Here is a 26,858-nt window from a genome sequence, read left to right as displayed (position 1 = left end):
TGATCCTAAAAACAACACCTCTGAATGCAACACACTGCCAGTACTGCACTGGAGTATCAGCCTAGATCATGTGCTTCAGTCCTGGAGTGGAGCTTGAATCCACAACCTGACTGAGGTCAGAATGCTCCCGCCTGCAATAAGCTACCACTAGATGCAATGGTTTGTAGTTTAGGGCACAGGAGCACATTACCGGTTCTCTTGAATGTATGAAATTGACAGCCATGTTCACGTTGTGATAAAGAAGAAACTTTACTACGGGCACATCACAATCCCGTGGCCTTCAGATAAATGGGCATAAGGCACCAAGTTTTTGTATTGTATTTAATATGATTCAGCTCTATCTCTCTTTCCTAGGATCATAACTGTGTTCAAGTAGTTTATTGGAGGGTTTTTCCATACCAGTTCATAAATGTTCTCCTTTGCGCCTCTCTTGCCATCAGAGTAGAGAGACAGACTGACCCTGCTACTCTACAACCAGCCAGGATACTGCCTTCCTCCTCCTCCGCTCCCTTTTCTTTGTGGGGAATCTATGATGCACCCCCACGACTGAAAGTTTAGCCTGGGATTATTGGGCATGAATTTATGGCTGGCACACTGCTTTGTAGTACATCCCAAACCAGTACTACATGGCAAGTCTTTTGGCGAGAATATTTGGGGGAGATTTGCTGTGGGCTACTTCAGAGCACTTTTCTATATTGGCAGTTTTCTCCCCATTTTTCCCCTTCATCTGAAGGTCTGGTTCTTGCTGGACTGTAATTCAATGACCGTCCTCCTTTACTTTGCCCAAGTAGTTACAATTCATGTGAGCCTAGACTGTTGGGAAGGGAGGGGAGCCTCACAGCCTGATGGTAAATTGTATTGGGAAAACCTGCAAAAAGATGACATTTGTCCTGTGTTTGACTAAGTTTTCAAAATGAATGTAAAAGATAAAGTTCCATTTGGGGCTGGAGAAAGAATAACTAGAGAATTTCATGACTAGAACATTTGCACAATTTTGGGTTGTCAACCATACTTGTGAGTTGTCCATTTTGGCCCCCAGCCTGGGCTGTCGGGGGCAATGACCGCCAGAGTTGATGCACTATTGCCTAGGAAGGAGTGAACCCATGCCCCCATCTCTTCCTGAACCCTACAGCTTTACTACTTCTCTTTCTCATTCACCATTGCCTTTAGTTACTTCCCCATTGTTTTCTCCTGCACGTGCATGGTATACATTTCACCCATCCACCATGTGTATTTGACATTTTGTTCCTTAAAGAAAGAACAGACTCTTCATATAGCGACTTTCAATTTGGGATGTCCCAGAACGCTTCACGCTCTCTTACTTCTGAAGTGTAGTCAGTCTTGATTTTTTTTTTTGTAGGTAAACGCAGCAGCCAGTTTGTGTACAGCAATGTTCCACTAACAAAATGAGCGAAATGGCCAAATCTTTGTTTGGTGGTGTTAGCTGAGGGATAAGGTTGGCCAGGAACCAGGAGAACGCCCAGTGCTACACGCACAAATCACTCGAGGTTAGAATGTTGGGAATGGCCAGGAACCAGGAGAACGGCCAGTGCTGCACGCACAAATGACTCGAAGGTTAGAATGTTGGGAATGGCCAGGAACCAGGAGAACGGCCAGTGCTGCACGCACAAATCACTCGAAGGTTAGAATGTTGGGAATGGCACATGTGGCTTGTAGTTGCTATGGTCCGATGCAGCGACTTAAGCTCCACATACTGCACTCCCTTCTTCTCTTCCCCCCCCCCCCCCCCCCCCCCCTTCCTTGCCTAGTGTGAGCTTCAAAGCTACTGGCCACACCAGTGAAGAATGAGTTCAGTTTTGAGGTCTGATGTTGCTGGTCCAAACATTTGTCTCTTCCCATCCTGATTATTTTTAGGTAGCGGTACAAATAGAAACTGGAGTCAGCTGTGACATCCTGTCCTCCTCGTGAGGAAGAGCAACCTTATTTGAGTTATCGTATCAGCTTCTTTTATGGGAATATGGCTATTTGATGAGAGTACATTGAAATGGCTTCTTTGTATTTTTTGAGGGGAGAGATTCAGCGCTATGATTTTGAGTTAATGCTCCTACTGAACTTCCCTCATCGATTTGTCCAGTTGCACAACCCAATCCAGTGATGCAACAGACTCCGTTATGGTAATGCTTACCACACAGGATTTTCCTACGAATTGGAAATATACCAAATATGCAATATCTTTGATGTAATCAACGTTGTTTGTTCCACATTGGTTAATGATTGTCTATAGATTAAGAAAGCATGATGCGTGTAAGCTTTGAGAAATGTTTAGTGAACTTCACTTATTGGTTGAATTAAAATGCACTGGCAGATTCTGCCAGGCTAAGTATCTGCAGACACTGGGTCCTCTCAATGAAAGCTCTGCTGTGGGCCTCCTCCCCACCCCCCCCCCCCCCCCCCATTAATGCAATTTGTTGGTAAACTATTCTGTTATACTTGCCTATTTCAAAAAATAATTTTAATATTGCTTGTTAACTGGATTTTTAATTGGCTAAAAGCTATGTTTTGTTAGGTTATGTCAAAATTTTGAAATGCAGAATGTTTGCAGGGCATGCATGATTCACCTGGCAGCAATCCTACTTCACTTCAGTCACCATCAGTACTCTGCTTCAGTGTGTAGAACATCCAGTCAAGTCCTTTCTTTAAAAAAAAATAGAAAAAGAAAACTCTTTAGTACTTGGAATCCCTGTAAAGATACGCTGGTCTTTAGTACTTGAGGCAATTCATGGAGAAACAGCACAAAAACTCCACTGTCCAGCTAGAATGAATAGGAAGCGCTTTGAAAAGTTTTTGAAAACATTTGTTTCTGAACATTTGTCTCGTTACTGCAACTTTTCCTTTGCCTTCTCCCGAGGGCACAAACTGGCACAATAGCTCGGTTCCAGAGCGGTGGCCACCTTCCGCTACCTCACCCAAACTGGCACAATAGCTCGGCTCCAGAGCGGTGGCCACCTTCCGCTACCTCACCCAAACTGGCACAATAGCTCGGTTCCAGAGCGGTGGCCACCTTCCGCTACCTCACCCAAACTGGCACAATAGCTCGGTTCCAGAGCGGTGGCCACCTTCCGCTACCTCACCCAAACTGGCACAATAGCTCGGTTCCAGAGCGGTGGCCACCTCCGCTACCTCACCCAAACTGGCACAATAGCTCGGTTCCAGAGCGGTGGCCACCTCCGCTACCTCACCCAAACTGGCACAATAGCTCGGTTCCAGAGCGGTGGCCACCTTCCGCTACCCCACCCAAACTGGCACAATAGCTCGGCTCCAGAGCGGTGGCCACCTTCCGCTACCTCACCCAAACTGGCACAATAGCTCGGTTCCAGAGCGGTGGCCACCTCCGCTACCCCACCCAAACTGGCACAATAGCTCGGCTCCAGAGCTGGAGAATCAAGCTAACAAAAGCAAAATACTGGGGGTGCTGGAAATCTGAAATAAAAACAGAAAATGCTGGAAATACTCAGCAGGTCAGGCAGCATCTGTGGAGAGAGAAACCGAGTTAACGTTTCAGGTCACTGACCTTAAGTCAGTTCTGAGACATTAACTCTTTCTCCGGATGCTGCTTGACTTGTTGGATATTTCCAGCATTTCCTATATTTATTGGAGAATTGGTGTCTGAAAATTTGACCTATCATAACGGACCAATGTCTAGGTTAACAAACACAAAACGCAGCATTTCGCGTCATCGTTGCTGAGATACAGACAGTGCTACTGGAGACCAGAAGCACGCTACAGGTATCTAATCAATTTTGAATTTAAACGTCACAAAATGTTAAACCAAGGCCTTGTCTGTGCTCTCGGGTGGACGTGAAAGAACCCATGGTACAATTTCGCAGGAGAGTTCTCCCCAGTGTCCTGACCAATATTTATCCCTCAACTACAGCTAAAAACATTGTCTGGTCATTGTCACATTGCTGTTTGTGGGAGCTTGCTGTGCGCAAATTAGCTGCCACGTTTCCTGCTTTATAACAATGACTACACTTCAAAAGTACTTTGGCTGTAAAGTGCTTTGGGACGTCCCGAGGACGTGAAAGGCGCTACAGAAATGCATGTATTTCCTTTTACCACTTGCATTCAACGGCATTTTGCTAGTGTACAAACCTATTCATTTTGTTTATCTAAGGAAATGTAGAGAGAATTTACCATTGACGGGTGCAGCCACTGGCACAAGTGTGCCCAGCTGACAAACATCTATTCAGTCCTGAATTAGCAAAACTGCCGTGTACAACTTTGGGATGCATTCTGGACCATGAGGTCCCTAAAACTTTGCAGAGCACACAAGAATTCAATTATACAGAGCAATGAGTGTAGCGGGGCATACTCAGTTACAGAAAGGTCATGAACTTCTAGACTGGTACAATGGCCCATTTAATTTCTGCACTTTTAACAAAATCTTAGTTTATGTGGAAGACAATTGGGCACGTGGCTTCATTGCTGGCCTAGCGAGGAAAGGCATTGAACAATGCAGGTGAGATTACAGGTTTGATTCCCAGCATCTGCTGAATTAACTGAGCTCAGCTGGAATAGCAGCAGTACAGGGCTACAGTTGGCCTCGGGCCACCTGGCTACAGAGAGAAACAAAGACCAGCGTTCCTGTTCACAACCACTAGTTTACCATCAGCAACAGCTTGAATTCATGTAGCGCCTTTAACGTACTAAAACGCCTCGGGGCACTTAACAGGAGTATTATCAAACAAAATTTGACACCGAGCCACTTGCGATATTGGGACGGGTGTCCAAACGCTCAGTCCGAGAGGGAGGTTTTAAGGAGTGTCTTAAAGGAGGGAAGAGCGGTTTAGGGAGGAAATTCCAGAGCTTGTGGCCTAGCAGCCAAAGGCACGGCCGCCAATGAAGAGGCGATGAAAATCGGGGAGGTGCAAGAGGCCAGAATGAAAGCAACACAGATCTCGGAGGGTTGGAGGAGGTTACAGAGATGGGGAGGGGCGAGGACATGAAAACCGCTGCATTATGGATCACCCTTCACTAGAAAGTGAAACTTGGAGCTATTTGGGCTGAGTATTTCAGAGCGATTGTAGCAGTGTACTGGGAAGAGGGAAGCAAAGGCAAGACTAACATTCTTTTTATTGAGAATCGCAGCTGCTCCTGAAGAGGGTTAGCTATTGATTGCATCTGTTTGATTTCACTTCCAAAGGGTAAGGATGGGGTGCGAGAGAATGGGGCAAAAGAGCAGACACAAACTCACTGTTGCACGTTTTGTGGGGGTTTTCCCCACTAATACTAAAATCATTTCACAGTTACTGAAGTCTCTAATTTACAAGTCAACACATTAGTGCAGCCTTATTATTTTGTTTCAAATCCTTGCCAGTGCCAATTCCACAATATTCCCATCAAAAAGGTCAAATTCTCACCCTAATCGAATTGCACATTCTTCTCATAAGCGCGACTATTGTATTCCACAATCTTTTCTGTTAAAATCAGCCTGATTTATGTGCAAATCTTACTAGTGTAGGGGTTTCTTTTGGCTTTACAATCTAGTTGTGTGCAGCATTCATTTTTTTACTGCAAGTCTGTTTAAAACTCAAGTTCATAGTACGACCCTTTCAGTATATTGTGACCAAGAGCATAGATATGGTGGTTTTTACAGGAAAAAATGCACAGAATTGTGATGGCCAGAACAGCAGTTTAGAAACCAATAATTCCATTTAATAAACAGTATTTGAGTAATTTCAGTTATGGTTAAACTGTAGCTCTGCTTGCGACCCATCCAAGTTTGGTTCATTTTGATGTACCATTTCATGCAGTCTCATTGGGAATTGTGCTCAGTTAGATCTTTACTGCTTCCTGAATTTCTAGGTTTTCTAACATGGGTCCTTGGGATTTGTCTAGAATCAATACCAAAAGTTGCTTCTGAGTTTAATTTGGGCTGTAAATTTTATTTCATTTTATCCCATCAGCACACCTGTCTGATGTGGCGAGTTGTCACTGCACAGATGTGTATAGTGCCCCCAAGTTGCAATGTGTCTTGTACAAAACAATTTAGAAAGTGTAGCAGTTACTTGTGATGGAAAGGCATAAAGCAAACTCCTGATCAAGCAGCAGATAAACAAAGTGGATGGTTCATTGGCTGAAAAGCGCTTTGGGACGTCCCGAGGGCGTAAAAGGCGCTATATAAATGCGAATCTCTCTTTCTATGGTTCTGTGCAGCCTACTCCATAGAGTAGAAGTCTACGGAGCAGGTTAAATGTTGTTCAGCAGTGGAATGGACGCCTGTCAGTTGGGTTCTAATCTGTACAGGAAGCCTGAAGGGCCACGTCCAGCTGGTGGGAGCACAGAACTTGTTGCCAGCTTTTTTGTTGGGAGGGACCTCTGCTGGAGATTTTGGTCCCTCAGCAAGAACTTGGGGTCATTTACACAACAGGGTCGCAGTGAGAGGCTGTAGTGTAGATTTTTATTTTAGTTCTCAACACAAGTTTTATGGCGCCACTGTACACTTTGATTGCATTGGTGCATGTGAAAGGAGTATACTGATGAATCCAGATTTCTTAACATGACTGTTTGCGCTGGGAGCAGTATGGGGCAGGGGATTGAAGCCGTGGTTTCAGGACCTGCAGGAAGAAGCAGTGAGTTGCAATGTGCATCAATTTTGGAAGACATCTCGGCCCTCGATTACTGACCGGGCACACAAATGCCCGTTGGTAAGTCGGTAATTGCAGAAAAACTCCAGCTCTACACATAGTGCTAGATGCACGTGGCCCCAGCTGGACAAACATTGAACCAGTCCGCAGGCCCCTGGGATTACCTTATGAAAACCTGTGTTGGTAGCTTTAAAATTCATATCACTCGCCCCTACTAATCATCCTCCTCTTCTCCACCCCCCCCCCCCCAATCGCCATTTAAACAAGAAAGCTGGGAGGTGTCCAGCTCCCTCATGACATTTTGAAGTGTAACTCCAGCCTTACTGATGGGAGGAAGTGAATGCAGCCACTGCACTCTGCACACTGTTGGCCTCCTGGGAGCAGAGCTTTCCGTATGTGATAACAGAGCTCCCGTGTGGCTGACTGCAGTATAGCTCGAGCTGTACTGTGCAAGTGCTCCACAGATACCAGCCTGAGGCCAGTAGCTGCAGCCTACACCTCTCCAGGAAGTATATCAAACTAGTGCAAACGGCAATGGGAAATATACCTTTACAAAGGAAACTGGGCTATTGTGTTGATATTCTTGTTCCTGGGAATCCCAGGGTTCAAGGAAGAGACAGTTCTATTGAAAGCTCCTTGTTCTGTCATAAGGGAGTGTGAGAATGAAACATTTCTGCTTTGCACCTGGTGATGACATCAGTTATTTGTAGACCCAATGCAGCTAGCTGAGTGAGCACCTCGGCATTAATGTAAAAACCTAGACTCTCATCCACAAATACATGTCCTGCTGCACTAGGAATTGTTGCCGGATATTCCCATGAGCAGAATTCTTCCACGGCATTACACATGACGGTGGAAGTGAGTGCTACCACTGAGTCGATGCTGACACCAGGTCAGCTAAAGTGGGGTACAGACTACCCTATTTGTACTCCAAAGATAAGGTAGATCAGAACAGTTTCTGAATCTGCTGTATTTACAATGGGTAGGAAAATCGCAATCTTAAGAAACCAAGAAAATCAAAAACCCATAGGTTCAAGTGGTTCTGACACCAGCTCGGTCAGGATCAAACTAAAATCCTACATAGAGAACCTCCTGAGGAGGAAATAAGCGCACACCCCAAGGGGCCTTCGTAAGCCAAAACATCAAGGCGTGCTTGCCCACTGCCGTGGCCAAAGGTAGTTTGATGGTAACAACAGCAACAAGAAATCTCCCAAGAGCTTGGATTCCACCCTCATCCAGCAGCTCTTGTGATCATTTCAACAGTTGAGATGTAATGCAATACCAATGGACAAAACGCCTCCATCCAGTGTTGCAAACGTTCAGAATCAAGGGTTTCCCTGGAAGTTAGTGCTGTAACTAATGACTGGTACCCCAGCTTTCATGAGTCACGCCAACCGAATGAAAGCACTGGGAGCTGCTGTTTCACATCCAATCATCGCGACCAACTGGGCTGTAGAGTCAGCATGTCCAAGGTGCATCAAGTGACAACAACTTGTTTCCAGCCTATAAATTCTCCTCCTGCAAAAAAAAAGGTGCCAGCATTTGCATTAGACTGCAGAGACATTTGAACAGAGCCCCAGCCTCATTTTTACCCAACATGCACATTCCACCAGTGTGTGTCCACCCTTCCAAAACTGATAGTGGACTATATGCACTTGGTATTTCTGTAGTGAGACTGGATGCAACTTCAAAAATTAGAGCTCATTCTCTCTGGCCACATCTGAGTCGGTGTGTGGTTCCTCAAGGCTATGAGCAAGCCAGCTACAGGGGACCGTTTGTGCACTCACCAAACTGCCTTGATTGGTCACCACATTGGGTTATCGTGCTGCTGTCGGGCTCTAAAGTAGCAGGTGGTCAGAGAGCCACTGCTAGTTTTTACACTTTTGTTGTCAAACTGAATAAGAAAGGATGTCAGGTTATTGAGGTTTTAATGGGTGCAGGTTTGCTCAACTGAAAGTTTGCTCTTCACATACAGAGCTTGCTCCCAATTTATAGGCTCATTCCTTTTCTGACTTAATGTGGCTTGGAGCTGTGCCTTGTACCCCCTCTTACAGTACAGTGGGCAGACCAAACATTGGCAGCCATGAGACACTAGCGAGGCCCAGAGACACCTGAGGAGGTGGTTTTGAGGCTCCGTTGGCTGGCACTGTACACTGAGTTGCCAATTTTTCAGACTGCTGGTGGCCCTGCCAGTACAGGGCAGCTACTTTGTTTTTGCATTACTAGACTATGGATTTTCTCTCCCTTTCCCTCCCACGTTTAGTATTGTTTGGGTGTTGTCACTGACTCCTTGTATCTTGTCACTCCCTCTGGGTAAAGCCCTAAAGCTCTGGGGAAAGGCCACCTAATTGGCCAGGGCATGAAAAGTCTGAGATTGGGTCCCGAGTCACACCAGTGGGGTGAAGGTGACTTGTCCATGCCATGTGAAGGATGAATGAGGACGATCCTACCAGCAATGAGTTGTCTGCCGTCTGCTGCTCCTGTAGATTGTCTCGGTCACTGCCACCTGTGCCAAACTGCTCTTCAGCGCCCAGTGCCACCTAGTGTTCATATCTGCAGAGAATGACGGTGTCTTTTCCCGGTGCCAATAACTCTGGAGCTGTTTGTATGCTGCTGCTGTATTGGACTGAGACTGCGCTGTGAGCAAACAGACCGCTAGCAATTTACATTCAATCCTGACAGCAGACTCGTGGACCCAGTTTTATTTGTGGGTCTGTAAGTTTGTTGCTCTGATAAGGAAGCCAATTTAACAGCATGAATGCGGGAAGCTGTCCCGTCTTCCACCTCCCAGAATCTGAGCAGCTACAGCACCAGTATAAAAGCAGCTTTCTGCAATTTATAGATGCTCATAGTGCTGGAGTATCTAAGCGTCTGTCGTCTTTGAGCATGTAGGTGCATGTCACAGAGCCTCACATGGCTGCCAGTAATATTGAAATCTAAGTTCCATTTACTTTGTATTTATCTTGACACTAACCGATCTTGGGTGTTTGATGTAGGATTTATCTGCCAGTGAGCAAGGGTTTTAAAACCACCCGTTTCACACCTCCATGGCCATTTAATCTGTACAGCGCAAAGCAACAAATGGGAAACGTTCAGCGCAAATAGGACTCTTGCCTAGAATTCAAGGGCCACATTGCGTGGGGCTGGTGGGTGGGGTGAACGTTGCGTTGTGGGGGGGGGGGGGGGGGGGGTGGTGCAGGAGGGTGTCACACCCCTTAGGTTAGGTAGTGGTCAGTGCTCCCGTGGTCTGTCGGTCCCACACAGGCCGGCCACCGGCTTTTGTATGGAAAAACCGGGCATGCTGGGAAATTTGAATGGGCTGCCCAACCTGTTAAAGGGGCTGCGCACTTCCCCCCCCCCAAAAAAAAGAGGGATCATCGGTAGTGGTGCAGATCTGGTTAGAGGTCAGAGATGGGGATGTGACTGCAAGTCAGGCAGGTAAGGGCACCACGGGCAACACTAGAAGAGCCTCAGTCTTTGTCCTTATCCAAAAAATACGAAGATCTTGCTGCCTATGTGGATGGGATAGAGCTTTAAACTAAGGGGGAGGGTTCAGGAAAGGGTAAATTCAAAAGCTGTAAGAGAAATGTCGAGGCTGTAGTAGAATAGCGATTTGGGTAAAAATAAGACTGAGATGAGGAGGAATTTCTTCACTCAAAGGTTGTGAATCTTTGGCACTCTCTATGCCAGAGGGCTGTGGCGGTTCAGTCAAAGAGTCTATTCAAGACCGAGATCAATAGATGTTGCATTTATATAGTGCCTTTCACAACCACCGAACGTCCCGAAGCACTTTACAGTCAATGAAGTACATTTTGAAGTGTAGTCACTGTTGTAATGTAGACTACAGTACTGAGGAAGCCAAGTGATATGGGGATAGTGTGGGAAGGTGGAATTGAGGTAGATCATCAGCCATGATCTTACTGAAGGGTGGAGCAGGCTCGAAGGGCCTACTCCTGCTTCTGTTTCTTCGGTTATGTTCTTGTGATGCTTTCACTTTATCAACTTAAATGACTGCACCCTTAGTGACGAGACCTATACCCACCAGCCCTTCAGCCTACTGTCACACAACTCAAAACCCTCTCTAGACACGGCCTGAGCACAACTCACTGCAGGACGCTTGTCACTGTTTGAAAACTGCCCCTCGCCACCACCATTACACTACCGCAGTCCACGCGACAATACTCCTTGAGCTGGTTGAATTCTGCACTTCCTGTCCAGTGCTGAGCTGGGGAAATGTCACTGTACTCGGTGTGCTTGTGGTCTGAAGTGGAATTTTTATTTCACTCTTCTGCCTTTTCATTTTCTAATCTGCACAATTGGGGAAACTCAACTTCCTGGGCTGTCTTAATTTTCATCTCTCTCTCTCTCTCTCTCTCTCTCTCTCTCTCAGTTTTAAACGTGTACAACGCAGTTTGAAATAAAAGTAAACTTTTTTTTAAATCCTGCCTTGGCTTCCCGTACTCCCTATTCCTATCTTTAATATAGCTCTGTTTTTATATTCCAACAATTGCCTGTGACTATTCTGGGCTCCTAGTACCTGAAGTACTTTTTTATTCATTTACAGGATGTGGCTGTCGCTGGCAAGGCCAGCATTTATTGCCCATCCCTAATTGCCCTTGAGAAGGTGGTGAGCCGCCGCCTTGAGCCGCTGCAGTCTGTGTGGTGAAGGTGCTCCCACAGTGCTGCTCTGGAGGGAGTTCCAGGACTTTCACCTAGAGACGATGAAGGAACGGCGAGATACTTCCAAGTCCTTCTAGGTGGAAGGGGTCACGGGTTTGGGAGGTGCTGCCGAAGAAGCCTTGGCGAGTTGCTGCAGTGCATCTTGTAGATGGTACACGCTGCAGCCACAGTGCGCCGGCGGTGGAGGGAGTGAGTGTTTAAGGTGGTGGATGCGGTGCCAATCAAGCGGGCTGCTTTGTCCTGGATGGTGTCGAGCTTCGAGTGTTGTTGGAGCTGCACTCATCTAAGCAAGTGGAGAGTATTCCATCACACTCCTGACTTGTGCCTTGTCGGTGGTGGAAAGGCTTTGGGGAGTCGAGCGATGAGACACTCGCCGCAGAATTCCCAGCCTCTTGGCTGTGCCATTGTGTCCTGAGGCAACTTGGCAGCATGCCAAGGGTTAATATCCAAGTTGCAGTACCAGAGCGCGCGCTCCTTGTAACTTTTCTAAAGTGTTTTCTGTTTTCTTTATACGTTATCTTTGTTTTTCTCATTTCCTCCAGTGTTTGTGGTTAGTCAGAAGCAGCAGTTCTAATTTGAGTGAAGTATGGGACGCTGGTATTAACAGGCTCCCCAGGTTTTGGATGGAGGGGCCAATACAGAGCTGGCATGGTTCTAGTGCTGTCGCAGACACGCCCCCACTGCAAACTACTGAAGTTTCTCGATTTCGTGTGACCCGGGTCATAGCAGAATACAGTGCTGAACTGGGGGGTGGTGGCGACAGGTTCTGTAAACACAAACCATGTTGAAATGGTTTTAGTACATTTTAGAAAAGGTAGTGCAGCCTGTTGGGCAGTCAGTGTTACATCTTTAAAATGTACTGTGGTACAGTAAGTAGTGTGTGTAAACCTGTTAGAATTTGATGATCAGCTAACTAATTAGCATTATTTTCAAGCTGGTGAGGATGTGTGCAGTGTAATGGGGGTGGGTACCAGCCTGCTGATGGAGAAGCTGGTGAGGATGTGTGCAGTGTAATGGGGGTGGGTACAAGCCTGCTGATGGAGAAGCTGGTGAGGATGTGTGCAGTGTAATGGGGGTGGGTACCAGCCTGCTGTTTTAAAGCTGGTGAGGATGTGTGCAGTGTAATGGGGGTGGGTACAAGCCTGCTGTTTTAAAGCTGGTGAGGATGTGTGCAGTGTAATGGGGGTGGGTACAAGCCTGCTGTTTTAAAGCTGGTGAGGATGTGTGCAGTGTAATGGGGGTGGGTACCAGCCTGCTGATGGAGAAGCTGGCGAGGATGTGTGCAGTGTAATGGGGGTGGGTACAAGCCTGCTGTTTTCAAGCTGGTGAGGATGTGTGCAGTGTAATGGGGGTGGGTACCAGCCTGCTGATGGAGAAGCTGGTGAGGATGTGTGCAGTGTAATGGGGGTGGGTACCAGCCTGCTGATGGAGAAGTTAAGGTATCAAATTGAGGTCTCGCGCAACAAAAAATGTAGTGGTTTGTTTTTAGTTACACAGTTTATTCCTGAAAGTTCAAAGTTGTCTCTTTGCGCTCCCCCCCGAATTATCCAGTAATTTGAGCTGAGAAGCGTAGATAACAGCATGGTAGGAATTTGGTGCTAAAATCTGTTTCGAATTGTCAGCTGACTTGAATTGAGAGTGGACTGTACCTGTTGGTAGGTGGTACATACACCCAATGAGAGCACTGATGTGGAGCGCAGACTCCCTTATAGCCAATATTAGGTAGCCCCCATGTGGCTGTGACTGTCCCATACCTGTAAATGGATTAGATTGGATAACAGGGCAGCACGGTGGCATAGTGATTAGCACTGTTGCCTCACCGCGCCAGGGACCCGGGTTCGAATCCGGCCTCGGGCGACTGTCTGTGTGGAGTTTGCACATTCTCCCCGTGTTTGCGTGGGTTTCCTCCGGGTGCTCCGGTTTCCTCCCACAGTCCAAAGATGTGCGGGTTAGGTTGATTGGCTATGATAAATTGACCCTTAGTGTTAGGGGGATTAAATACGTGGGGTTACGGGGATCGGGTGGGATATGTGTCGGTGCAGGCTCGATGGGCCGAAATGGCCTCTATCTGCACTGTGGGGTTTCTGTGATTCTGTGAACTGGCCACTTAACTCGGGTTCCATGCAGTGACTTGAACTCTGGGTGTTTGTTTTCCCGACAGGTTGGTGACCTTGTGAAAGTGACCAGGATGAACATCAGCGGCCAGTGGGAGGGTGAAGTGAACGGTCGGCAAGGACTCTTCCCCTTCACTCATGTCCAGATCATCGATCCCCAGAACCCTGAAGAGAATGAGTGACCTGAAGGTCTGGGAACATGTGGTCACCTCCATCTGCCTGTTCATCGCACACGGTGTCAGCATCACATCTGGTGCATCGCTTCCAGACTAATGGGGAAACCATCATTTTGCCATGGAACCGCGATTGGATTTTTGAGTATCTGCTTACCTGCTGGAATTTAACGTTTCTGTCTGAGCTCTTCCCATGTACCATTAAAGCTACATGATTACTAATAATAAATGCAGGAAAGGACAGGAGAGGGACAGTCTCGATCCCAGTGCCACGATCGATCATGCTTCAGTACCAGCTTGAAGCCAACTGGGATAACCAAGTGTAAACTTGGTCGCGCCCCTCACACTTGGAATACTTGAGTGGATATTGCTCTTGCCTATGACAGGCGTATAAATGTAGCGGTCCCATGCCAGCTTATTAATTGTGGCATTTAGGGATGCTACTGGGACTAGATTCATATAGCCTCAAATATTATCTTGAGTGCTCACTTAACGTAAAGGAGCTGAGTGAATAACTGAGGCATTGGACTTGTAAGAAATGTTTTTAAATGGTTTGGAGTACAGCCTATATAACATTAGCCTGTGGTGCCATATCCAATATGTAGAGGAGTCACAGTTTTTTTGGATACAATCAGTTAGATAGCTGTAGAAAACAATCATGGATAAGTCACTTTTACAGTTCTGTAACACCTGTAAAAAACGGAGCTTTTAAAGGGGAAACACTCTGGGTAAACAGGAACAGAATTGCTCACACTGGCAAATCCAGAAAGGTTGCCAGGTGTCGGCTGAGTGGGGCACAAGGATTTTGGGTGTGCTGGTGATTCACAGCCTAAACAGTGCTGCGCTTGGGAGCATGTAACCTGCAAAAGGACTGGCCCGTGGGCTTCCGCTTCAGTAAGGCAGAACCTTTTCATATCTCTAAATATGGAGGCCGTGGGTTCAATTTTATAAATGGCCTTTCAGAAAATCTAGAATGGCACAAAACATCTGACTAACGGGCAGAAATTCTAATGGAGATATTTGTGCCTTTTCTTTTGGAAGTGGTTTCTAAAGTAAACAGTTTCTCAATCTGCCTTTGAGTGACGATGCTCAATGTTAGACAGCACTCTTGGTAAGCCCGTGCAGTCTGCCTGACTTGGAGCAGTGCCCAGGCTGAGTCAGATGGTCTTTCGCCTACTCCAGGTGGCCAGAGGGGCAGTTGGGTTTGTGAGGAGCCAGTAGTTGAGTTGGTCTGATGTGGGTGTGGTGCAGCATAGAGTCCTGCTCAGCCTCTGACCTCTGGAATGGACACACACTCGCGTGCGTGCACACATGCTCACTTGCTTTCTCGCGCATGTGCATATGTACTTTCCCTCACGCATGCGCGCACATGTACTTTCCCCTCACTCATGCACATACATGTACTTTCCCTCACGCATGCGCGCACGTGTACTTTCTCTCGTGTGCAACACACACGTTCTCACGCTCTTACTTTTTCCACACACTGGGAGAAAAAAGAACTTGACACCCCTTCCAACAATCTTTTTACAAAGTGTAGTCCAAGGTAGTCTCTTGAAATGGGCTTCCTTTGACTGACTAGCTCCTCATTTTTAGTCCATTATACTTTTCTTTAATTCATTTGAAGAAGTTCAAACCTTGTATGTTTTTAATACCTGTGCACTGACTGTGCTTTATTTAATGACCTGGGTGAAAAAATGGTCACCCACAGTGCAACACTAAAATCAAACACTGTCGACAAGCTATCACCTTACCTAGCCGATTACTGGGGGGTGCTGCACTCATTTTGAGGTATTGGGCCCGACCCTTTGCTGCTGTGGAAGTGTTACTTTCTCAGTAATGCCAACACAGATGACACCTGCGGAGTAATTGTACATGAAGTATTCTGTCGGATTGAACAGCGATGCACCATTGACATGTCCCCAGAGATTACTGTGGGTGATTGGTTGGTTGCACCTGTTGCTGCTCTGTTCCCGGTCAGTCTGTGGGGAAGATTAATTGATCATCGAATTCCAATATCTGGTGAATGAACGGGCAGCGGTGCACGCAGCAGTTTAACAGGGTGGATGTACAGTAATGGCCACTTGCAGTTTTTTCCCTATTGGAAAGTTGTTATTGGCTGGATTTAATCCAGTTGGAGTGTGTATGTAATGAATCCACGGGAGCTTTTTTTCTTGAGTGGCTTGGAGCGGCCATTCCCCATGAATAACTTTAGGCAAGTGTGTGCTATTGTAACCGGTTGCTGAGCAGTGTTCTGTTTTGCACTGTTTTCACAGTACACTGTTACTGGTTATTAAAATGAATCCGTGGTGGCTCTATAGCTGCTGCCCGAAGCTCACTGCATATTCTGAAAATTGAGGAAATCACCTGGGGGGAGGGGGGAACGGCCGACTTCCTGCGGTCCGTTCACCATCGAACCAAAGTATATACCTAGTGCCTAAAAAAATGGTGTCCACTGTATAGGAGGAGCAGGTTGAGGTAGATTCGGTATCGTTGTCCGGGTTACTTTTTGAAGGTAACTTTTAGAACTGTTCTATTTGCTTTGGGGCCACCACATAGTTGGTTCTAAAACGTCTTTGGAACCACAGTTTTATTTGCCTTCCCCTCCACTTCTCGCCTTGCTGAGGTCTTTAGTTAGTTAACCAGGTCCTAAGTGTAGGTCTAACCGTGACAGCAGTGTTGACCCGATGGGCTTTTCATTACAGAATCACAGATGTCTTTAGATATGCCTCAGTTTTGCTGCTCGTACTAATGTGACTAGGTTTGTGCCTTGTTTTATTTTTTGTTTCCTTCATCAAACCACTATAGATCCCTTGGCTTGCCTGCCAAACTATTACACTGGACTCCTAAAATTCTGTCTAGTTGCCAGAAATGCCTCGTGAGAATGGACGATGCCCTACATTTTAATTTCCCTCCCCTCTTCATCTCTTGATGATTCGGTTCCGGTTTGTGAGTGTTTCCCCTTTCAGGTTAATAGCACCTGGCTCGCTTCTCTTCCTGCTTAGCTTATCAGCTTCCATAATATTGTAATTAGGCTCGTGTGCTACAGGAAGGAAATAAAACACGAGTCCGCACCTCTTGTAGACATTGCGCAGTGAGTCAAGCCAAGCGATGAATCGTAATGTGGAGGGCGAGCGTGTACTCCGCCTGCATCACTTGCACTGCCTTCCCACTGCATCTGTCGCCAATAAAAATTGTTTACAACACAGCAAATTCACAACAGGTTTTTAATAAGTGCTAATGAGCTTAAAAAAAACTACGGAAAATGTTTGTTTGTGGCCTCCATGCATGCTAGTCTCACTTTTATTTTTGTAGATCGCTTTGTGCTGTCTGTTCCAAGAGAATTATTAATGCATTTTGTTTAACATTCTGGGAATGGGAGCTTTTTGCCTGTGTACAGTACAGATCATGTCTAACCCTTGAATGAATAAATCTAGTGTTTGGAAATGCAAGTGTCTAGAACTGTAAACTGCTCGCGAACTCCAGTAATCTCTCAAATGCTTAAACGGGCTGTTTTGGGGTGCTTTTGGTATGTGTTTCAGAAGTTGACAGTATTACAGTACTTGGCCTATTTCCAGGGTACATTGAATGAGGGTATGTCTTTTTTGTCCTTTACAACGTAATGTCTTTTATAGTTCTCATCATTTAGGTCAAATATAGAAATGCCCATTGTTGAAGCCAGTGTTTGTATAGCCGGTTTGTATATAGTAAATAAAATTTACAATAATTCAAATTTTTTCCCCTCTACTATCTTGAAGCAGCAGCAATAGTAGAAGCTGATGTGGACATTAGGTTGGAGACACCCAAGAGTGAAGGTAAAAATACAGCCCGTGTGTAATACGCCCAGTGCTACTTCATCAGAGCGGTGTGGACTCAGGAATCAGAGCAGGCATTCTGGTGGATTCAGTAGAAGTATTAAGGATTCAAATGGTAGAATGGAAGGCTGCATTCACCAGGAAATCTGGTTAAGTTAAAAGGGAACAGTTTCAGCCAAACGACCCAGCTCATACTGGGTTTAGTTTTCTACAGTCTACCTTTAACCCAAATTTTATATCACAGTGACTGAAGCATTTAATTGCTATTGTGGGTTTGCTGATATCAGGAGTGTTGATGTTGAATGCTTCTTCAAACCGCAGGCTGCTAACATTTTTCAGATGCATTTATTCATGCCACAGCAGATGCAGCTTTCAGTTTGGCATTTTCTCACCGGCAGTTTGACTCATTACTAAAGTGGTAACAGTAACACTGGGCTAATTTTAGCTCCGCGCCTCTGTTCTGTAGAGGTGTGGGTGAACTCGCTTGTGCCTCTCTGAGCTACAGGTCTCTGTCCCCAGAAACCAGCCGCCTATTCTTGGAAATGGCTACCATTCAGTGACTGAAGCTGCAATACCCCACCAGACATGCAAGCGTTCCATTCTTCAGTGCCGACACCCCCTCGCCCTGGTGAATGGGCGAACAGTCAAACCTTTTTAAAAAGACCCCCAAATTGCCCAAGTAGCAGAGATAATGAGTATTTAAACACAGCTTTAGGGTGAGCTGTGTGTGGAATGTGTAAATATCCCCATTGAAAGGAGGCCACTTTGCTTAGCAGGCTGGGATTTTTTGGTTTTGCCTTCTATGTGAGCAGGCGGACTATGTTTTGCAGTTCTTCGAATGGACAGTACAGAGGGTAAAAGCCAATGGTGGGGAAAGATCTGGTGGTTTATGGTGCGGGCCACGAGTGGTTTACGTACTCGTCTGCCTGGTGGGATAGTAACAGCCTCACAGCCGCTTCTGGTTAGCTTCTCATACATTGCTTTTGCGATGAGTTGATCTGATATTTGGCTGCTGTGACTTGGGGAACATATCTGTTGACCTGGAAGGGTGGGGAGTGCTGATACTGATAACTATCTCCCAGTTTAACCTCAATACATTGTGGTTTGTATCCCCTGCCCCATTCCTGATATTTTTGGTCACATTTGAATGTTATTTTTAGCAAATATATTTTGGGGTGTTTAAAAATTGTTGACACTGAACCAGAAATTGGTACTAATAGTTTGAAATATTTGGGGCTGTTTTTGTCTAAAATGTTACAATAAAGTGAAATTAACCCTTGTTTTGTAACCGTATAATTGTTTTACTGAGCCATCCAGAATTGCTCCAATTTACAAATTATTTCACTTACTCCCTGAAAATATTTCCAAGCAGAAGCTTTCCCCCCCCCCCCCCCCAATTATTTTAGGATTTGTTTTTCAGTTCAAAAAGGAGTCACTTATTTTAATAGAATTTTACGGGAGAGTCAGAGACACACTGGGCGGGGCAGGGAGGGGGAGAGTCACGGAGCAGCATTGGAGGAGAGTCATAAAACAGCACTGGGCTGGACTGGGGGGCGGTTGAGTCACAGAGCAGCATTGGAGGAGAGTCATAAAACAGCACTGGGCTGGACTGGGAGGGGGAGAGTCACAGAGCAGCATTGGAGGAGTGTGTCCTAAAACAGCACTGGGCTGGACTGGGAGGCGGTGAGTCACAGAGCAGCATTGGAGGAGTGTGTCATGCAACAGCACTGGGCTGGACTGGGAGGGGGAGAGTGTCATAAAACAGCACTGGGCTGGACTGGGAGGCGGTGAGTCACAGAGCAGCATTGGAGGAGTGTGTCCTGAAACAGCACTGGGCTGGACTGGGAGGGGGAGAGTGTCATAAAACAGCACTGGGCTGGACTGGGAGGCGGTGAGTCACAGAGCAGCATTGGAGGAGAGTCATAAAACGACTGGGAGGGGGAGAGTCACGGAGCAGCATTGGAGGAGAGTGTCATGGAACTGGACTGGGAGGGGGTGAGTCACAACAGCATTGGGCTGGAAGGAGGGGGAGAGTCACAGGAGCGATGCGCTGAACTAGGTGGAGAGGAGTCACAGCAGCACTGGCCAGAGGATGGTGTCATTGGCTCTGCTTTGGCCTTCACAGTTGGTTAACCTGGGGACGCTGTCCAATCACACTCTCAATAGTCACTTGGGCTGGAGAGTGGCCAGTGCACCTTTTTATATTGCAAGTTTGTTCTTTTCAGGAGAGGAGAAAGTTGGAGGGAAGAAAGAGTAATTTTGAAATGGCTATATTAGTAAATGTAACCTCTCCGGCTGCCATCTACACTCATAGCGGAGATTAAACCCGACGCTTTCTAATCTCTGGCTCGGTGTCATGGGACAATCCAATCGCCACTGGGCTATTCCAACTGTCCAGCTCGCCCCTCAACCATGTGAACCTCACCTTAGACTGATGGTGTTTCTGCCGCCTCTACAAACATTGATAGTGCTGGGGTTTCAGGAACATTACAGCCAGAAAAGATATCCTACTTCCAGCACAAAGTTGTGTCCTGGGGACTTATTTTTAAAGTTCAGAGCTAGCAGCTGTTGTAATGGTAGTGGGTCACTTCATGATGCTTTGTTTCCGTGTCCTGTACCGGATGTTGCTGTCTCACTGCCGGCCTATTCCCACGTTTCTCTTGTATATTTGCCTGGTCGTTTTGTTTTTCCTAGTGGGGCAGGTGTGGACTGGTGCCTGCGGTCCTTGTGCAAATACCCGGTCAGATAAAGTGGCGACATATACATGTAATATTCACTGGGGAAAAACAGTTGTGGTTCCTGCACTTCCCCTGTTCGGGTGGGACAGCAGATCGTGTGAAATAAGCTTCCAATCTTGAGTCACTTCTGCTAACACATGAGCGGCCTGGGACCAATTAATGACAATCATTTAGCTATTCTCGTGTCTGCGGGGTCGGGTTTGTGCTAGAATGGAGGGGGTTGGTTGGACATCATTCCCTCGTCTGAAGGCTCATCACTTACTCTCGTATTCCCACAGCCTGCGAGGAGTAGAGCTGTGTTCTCAGCAAGTGCAGCTCACATGATCTTGTTCTATTCCTCTTTATAGTGTTGTCCATCTCTAATCGTTACTTGAGGTTAACTTAGAAAACGCTGCTGGGAAACACTATGGCCTGGAGCTGCTCGCTTTCCAGATTTGTACAGGATGGATTTTACCCACTGGATTAATCCTAGCCATAACCTAAAATAAATGCTACTGCTGCTTATATAAACCTGCTCCGTGAGGGGCAGTGCCGCCAAGAGTTTGAGCAGGAGCTGGACTCGGAGGAAGTGATCAGCTTGCTGCTAAGCTGCAGTTTATCATGTTTTGCGCTGCCCGAGACGCTGCAGCAGTTTTATAAATTCCTTCACAATTCTGAAAACTTTTCAACCACCTCATAGATTCTTTAACAGAGCTGCCCCCCCCCCCCCCCCCCAATTTCCTTAACCCTCCCTAATATCTACTAATGGAAGGTTGCAACGATCATCCGCAGACAAAGCCGTGTCAGTTGTGGCTCAGTGTAGCACACTCGCCTCCGAGTCAGAAGGTTGTGGGTTCAAGTCCCATCCAGGGATTTGAGCACATGAAGCTAGGTTGGCACTCCAGTGCAGTGGTGAGGGAGTGCTGCACTCTCGGAGGTGCTGTCTTTTGGATGAGATGTTAAACCGAGGCCCTGTCTGCTCTCTCAGGTGGATGCAAAAGATCCCATGGCACTATTTCGAAGAAGAGCTGGGGAGTTACATAGAAACATAGAAGATAGGAGCAGGAGTAGGCCATTCGGCCCCTCGAGCCTGCTCCGCCATTCAATGAGATCATGGCTGATCATCCAAATTCAGTACCCTGTCCCTGCCTTCTCTCCATATCCCTTGATCCCTTTAGCCTTAAGAAATATATCTAACTCCTTCTTGAATATTGGCCTCAACTGCCTTCTGTGGTAGAGAATTCCACAGGTTCACCACTCTCTGGGTGAAGAAATTCCTCCTCATCTCAGTCCTAAATGGCTTACCCCTTATCCTTAGACTGTGACCCCTGGTTCTGGACTCCCCGGCCATCGGGAACATCCTTCCTGCATCTAGTCTGTCTAGTCCTGTTAGAATTTTATAAGTTTCAATGAGATCCCCTCTCATTCTTCTAAACTCCAGCGAGTATAAGCCTAATCGACCCAATCTCTCCTCGTACGTCATTCCTGCCATCCCAAGTATCAGTCTGGTGAATCTTTACTGCACTCCCTCTATGGCAAGAACATCCTTCCTCAGATAAGGCGACCAAAACTGCACAGAATACTCAAGATGTGGTCTCACCAAGGCCCTGTACAACTGCAGCAAGACATCCTTGTTCCTGTACTCGAACCCTCTCGCTACGAAGGCCAACATACCATTTGCCTTCTTAACTGCCTGCTGCACCTGCATGCTTACCTTCAGCGACTGGTGCACAAGGACATCAGGTCTCGTTGCACTTCCCCTTCTCCCAATCTATTGCCGTTCAGATAATAATCTGCCTTCCTGTTTTTGCCACCAAAGTGGATAACCTCGCATTTATCCACATTATACTGCACCTGCCATGCATCTGCCCAATCACCCAACCTGTCCAAATCATACTGGAGTTTCTCGGCATCCTCCTCACAGCACACACGCCCAACCAGCTTTGTGTCGTCTGCAAACTTGGAGATATTACATCTAGTTCCCTCGTCTAGATCATTAATATATATTGTGAATAGCTGGGGTCCGAGGACCGATCCTTGCGGTACCCCACTAGTCACTGCCTGCCACTCGGAAAAAGACCCGTTTATTCCAACTCTTTGCTTTCTGTCTGCCAACCAGTTCTCTATCCAAGTCAATACCTTGCCCCCAATCCCATGTGCCTTAACTTTACACGCTTATGTGGGATCTTATCAAAAGCCTTCTGAAAGTCCAAGTACACCACATTCACTGGTTCTCCCTTATCTATTCTACCAGTTACATCCTCAAAAAATTCCAGTAGATTATTCAAGCACGATTTACCTTTTGTAAATCCATATTGACTTTGTCCGATCCTGTCACTGTTTTCCAAGTGCTCTGCTATTACATCTTTTATAATGGACTCTAGCATTTTCCCCACTACCGATGTCAGGCTTACCGGTCTATAATTCCCCGTTTTCTCTTTACCACCTTTTTTGAATAGTGGGGTAACATTAGCTACCCTCCAATCCATGGGAACTGTTCCAGAGTCTATAGAATTTTGGAAGATGACCAGCAATGTATCTACTATTTCTAGGGCCACTTCCTTGAGTACCCTAGGATGTAGATTATCAGGCCCTGGGGATTTATCGGCCTTCAATCCTGTCAATTTCCTTAACACCATTTCCCTACAAATACTGATTTCTTTCAGATCCTCCCTCTCATTAGACCCTATGTTCCCCAACATCTCTGGGAGGTTATTTGTGTCCTCCTTTGTGAAGACAGAACCAAAGTATGTATTTAATTGGTCTGCCATTTCTTTGTTCCCCATTATAAATTCCCCTGATTCTGACTGCAAGGGACCTACGCTTGACTTCACCAATCTTTTTCTCTTCACATATCTATAGAAGCTTTTACAGTCAGTTTTTATGTTCCCTGCAAGCTTACTGTCATACTCTATTTTCCCCCTCTTAATTAATCCCTTTGTCCTCCTTTGTTGAATCCTGAACTGTTCCCAATCCTCAGGTTTGCTGCTTTTTCTGGCCAATTTCTATGTCCTCTCCTTGGATCTTATGCTATCCCTAATTTCCCTTGTTAGCCATGGTTGATTCATCTTTTTTGTTTTATTTTTATGCCAAACAAATTCTGTAGTTCATCCATGCGATCTTTAAATGTTTGCCATTGCCTATCCACTGTCAACCCTTTGAGTAACATTCCCCAATTAATCCTACCCAACTCACGCCTCATACCATCGTAGTTTCCTTTATTTAAATTCAGAACCCTAGTCTCTGAGTCAACTACTTCACTCTCCATCTTAATGAAGAATTCTCCATCTTAATGAAGAATTCTCCATCTTAATGAAGAATTCTATCATATTATGATCACTACGCCCCAAGGGGCCTCGCACAACAAGATTGTTAATTAGTCCTTATTACATAATACCCAGTCTAAGATGGCCTGACCTCTCGTTGGTTCCTCGACAGATTGGTCCAGGAAACCATCCCGTATACACTCCAGGAATTCCTCCTCCACAGTATTGTTATTGATTTGGTTATCCCGGTGTCCTGGACAATATTTATCCCTCAATCAACATCACAGAAACAGATTATCCGGTCATATCACAGTGCTGTTTGTGGGAGCTTGCTGTGTGCAAATTGGCTGTTGCATTTTCTACATTACAACAGTGATTACACTTCAAAAAGTACTTCATTGGCTTTAAAGCGCTTTGGGACATCTGGTGGTCGTGAAAGGCGCTATAGAAATGCAAATTCAAGAAAATATTTTCTGCACCCTCGCTTCGGCCTTCACATCCTGCCTAAAGTGCGGTGCCCAGAATTGGACACAATGCTCCAGTTGAGGCTGAACCAGTGTTTTATACAGGTTCATCACAACTTCCTTGCTTTTGTACTCTATACCTCTATTCATGAAACCCAGGATTCCGTATGCTTTTTTAACCGCTTTCTCAACCTGCCCTGCCAGCTTCAACAATTTGTGCACACATACCCCCAGATTTCTCTCTTCATGCACCCCCTTTAGAATTGTACCCTTTAGTTCCTACCAAAATGTATCACTTCGCACTTTTCTGCATTAAATTTCACGTGTCCGCAATTTCAATTCCACCAGCCTGTCTATGTCCTCTTGAAGCCTATCACTATCCTCCGCACTGTTCACTATACTTCCAAATTTTGGGTCATCTGCAAATTTTGAAATGTGCCCTATACACCCACGTCCAAGTCATTAATATATATCAAGAAAAGCAGTGGTCCTAGTACCAACCCCTGGGGAACACCACTGTATACCTTCCTCCAGTCCAAAAAACAACCGTTCATCACTACTCTCTGTTTCCTGTCACTTAGCCAATTTTGTATCCATACTTCCACTGTCCTTTTTATTCCATGGGCTTCAACTTTGCTGGCAAGTCTATTATGTGGGACTTTATCAAACGCCTTTTGGAAGTCCATATACACCACGTCAACTGCATTGCCCTCATCAACCCTCTCTGTTACCTCATCAAAAAACTCAATCAAGTTAGTTCAGCACGATTTGCCTTTAACAAGTCCTTGCTGGCTTTCCTTAATTAATCCACACTAGTCCAAGTGACTGTTAATTTTGTCCTGGATTATCGTTTCTAAAAGCTTCCCCACTACCGAGGTTAAACTGACTGGTCTGTAGTTGCTGGGTTCATCCTTACACTCTTTTTTGAACAAGGGTGTAACATTTGCAATTCTCCAGTCCTCTGGCACCACCCCCGTTTCTAAGGAGGATTGGAAGATTATGGCCAGTACCTCTGCGATTTCCACCTTTACTTCCCTCAGCATCCTAGGATGCATCCCATCCAGTCCTGGTGACTTATCTACTTTAAGTACAGCCAGCCTTTCTAGTACCTCCTCTTTATCAATTTTTATCCCATCCAGTATCTCAACTACCTCCTCTTTCACTATGACTTTGGAAGAATCTTCTTCCTTGGTGAAAACAGATGCAAAGTACTCATTTAGTACCTCAGCCTGGCCCTCTGCCTCCATGCGCAGGTCTCCTATTTAGTCTCTAATCAGCCCCACCTCTCCTCTTACTACCCGTTTACTATTTATATGCAAATAGAAGACTTTTGGATTCCTTTTATGTTAGCTGCTGGTCTATTCTCATACTCTCTCTTTGACCCTCTTATTTCCTTTTTCACTTCCCTTCTGAACTTCCTATATTTAGCCTGGTTCTCACTTGTTTTCTCAACCTGACATCTGTCATACGCCCCATTTTTCTGCTTCATCTTACTCTCTATCTCTTTCGTCACCCAGGGAGCTCTGACTTTAATCATCCTACCTTTCCCCCTCGTGGGAATGTACCTCGACTGTACCCGAACCATCTCCTCTTTAAAGGCAGCCCATTGTTCAATTACAGCTTTGCCTGCCAATCTTTGATTCCAATGTACCCGGGCCAGATCCGTTCTCAACCCACTGAAATTGGCCCTCCAATTAAGTATTTTTACTCTAGATTGCTCCTTGTCATTTTCCATAGCTAATCTAAACCTTATGATACTACGATCACTGTTCCCTAAATGTTCCTCTACTGACACTTGCTCCACTTGACCCACCTCATTCCCCAGAACCAGATCCAGCAATGCCTCCTTCGTCATTGGGCCGGAAACGTACCGATCAAGAAAGTTCTCCTGAGGATATTGGCCCCAGCTCTGTTGAGGTGCAACCCATCTGGTCTGTACAGGTCCCACCTCCCTCAGAACCGGTCCCAATGTCCCAGGAATCTAAAGCCCTCCCTCCTGTATGATCTCTCCAGCCAGGCATTCATCTGCTCTATCCTCCTATTTCTATACTCACTAGCTTGTGGCATCGGGAGTAATCTGGAGATTACTACCTTTGAGGTCCTGCTTTTTAATCTCATTCCTAGCTCCCTAAAATCTGCTTGCAGGACCTCATCCCTCTTTCTGCTTATGTTGCTGATATCGATATGGACCAAATGAGCACTGCCAGCACTGCTGATTCATCGCTCCCTCGGAATCATTCACATTCTCAAAGAAACAAAGGAACTATAAAACAGAACGTACTGTTTGGAACTCACTGAGAGGCTCATTGGTAAAGTCAGTGCTTGGCTCAGCCACACAGGATAATCCCAGAATCAATTTCTGCTCTGCCACCAATCGGCCCAGGCTGCAGTTCCAGGGATCCAATTTTTAAATATTCATTCTTGAGAAGTTGGCGTTGCTGGTAAGGCTGACATTTATTGCTCATCCTTAGTTGCTTTGAGAAAGTGATGTTGAGCCGCCTTCTTGAGGCAGAGGGGTTTAGGGAGGGAATTGCAGGGCTTAGGGCCCAGGCAGTTGAAGAGACAGCCGCCAATGGTGGGGCGAAGGAAGTCAGGGATGCGCAAGAGACCAGAATTGGAAGCGCGCAGAGTTCTCAGAGGGTTGTAGTGCTAGAGAAGGTTACAGAGCTAGGGAGGAGTGAGGCCACAGAGGGATTTGAACATGAGGATGAAAATGTTAAATTTGAGGCATTGCCAGGCCGAGAGCCAATGTAGGTCAGCGAGCACGGGGTGATGGGTGAATGGGACTTGGTGCGAGTTAGGATACAGGCAGCAGAGTTTTGGATCAGCTCTAGTTTGCGGAGAGTGGTGGATAGGAGGCCAGCCAGGACAGCATTGGAATAGTTGAGTCTGCAGGTGGTTGCACAGCATTGGGCACTGGTAACAGAGGAAACCACAGCACTGGGATCTGGTACAGAGGAAACCACAGCATTGGGCACTGGTAACAGAGGAAACGATAGCACTGGGATCTGGTAGAGAGGAAAC

At 46.2% G+C, this 26,858-nt stretch overlaps 1 protein-coding gene across 1 annotated transcript in view; it reads left to right on the top strand.

The window, feature by feature from the left end:
• Positions 1 to 18,666, top strand: part of crkl (CRK like proto-oncogene, adaptor protein) — a 64,372-nt gene extending 45,706 nt beyond the window's left edge. The window contains exon 2 of the mRNA XM_085962060.1: positions 13,450 to 18,666. Within this exon, the coding sequence (XP_085818186.1) occupies positions 13,450 to 13,584 (135 nt within the window). The 3' untranslated portion in view covers positions 13,585 to 18,666. The remainder of the gene's footprint in view (positions 1 to 13,449) is intronic.
• Positions 18,667 to 26,858: the final 8,192 nt, after the last annotated feature.

The sequence above is a fragment of the Somniosus microcephalus genome, chromosome 19 (genome assembly GCF_052327205.1).
Source record: "Somniosus microcephalus isolate GS21.2 chromosome 19, FLI_Smic_1.0, whole genome shotgun sequence".
NCBI lineage: Eukaryota > Metazoa > Chordata > Chondrichthyes > Squaliformes > Somniosidae > Somniosus > Somniosus microcephalus.
Note: the sequence above shows the minus strand (reverse complement) of the source record. Positions and strands in the feature narration are given on the sequence as shown.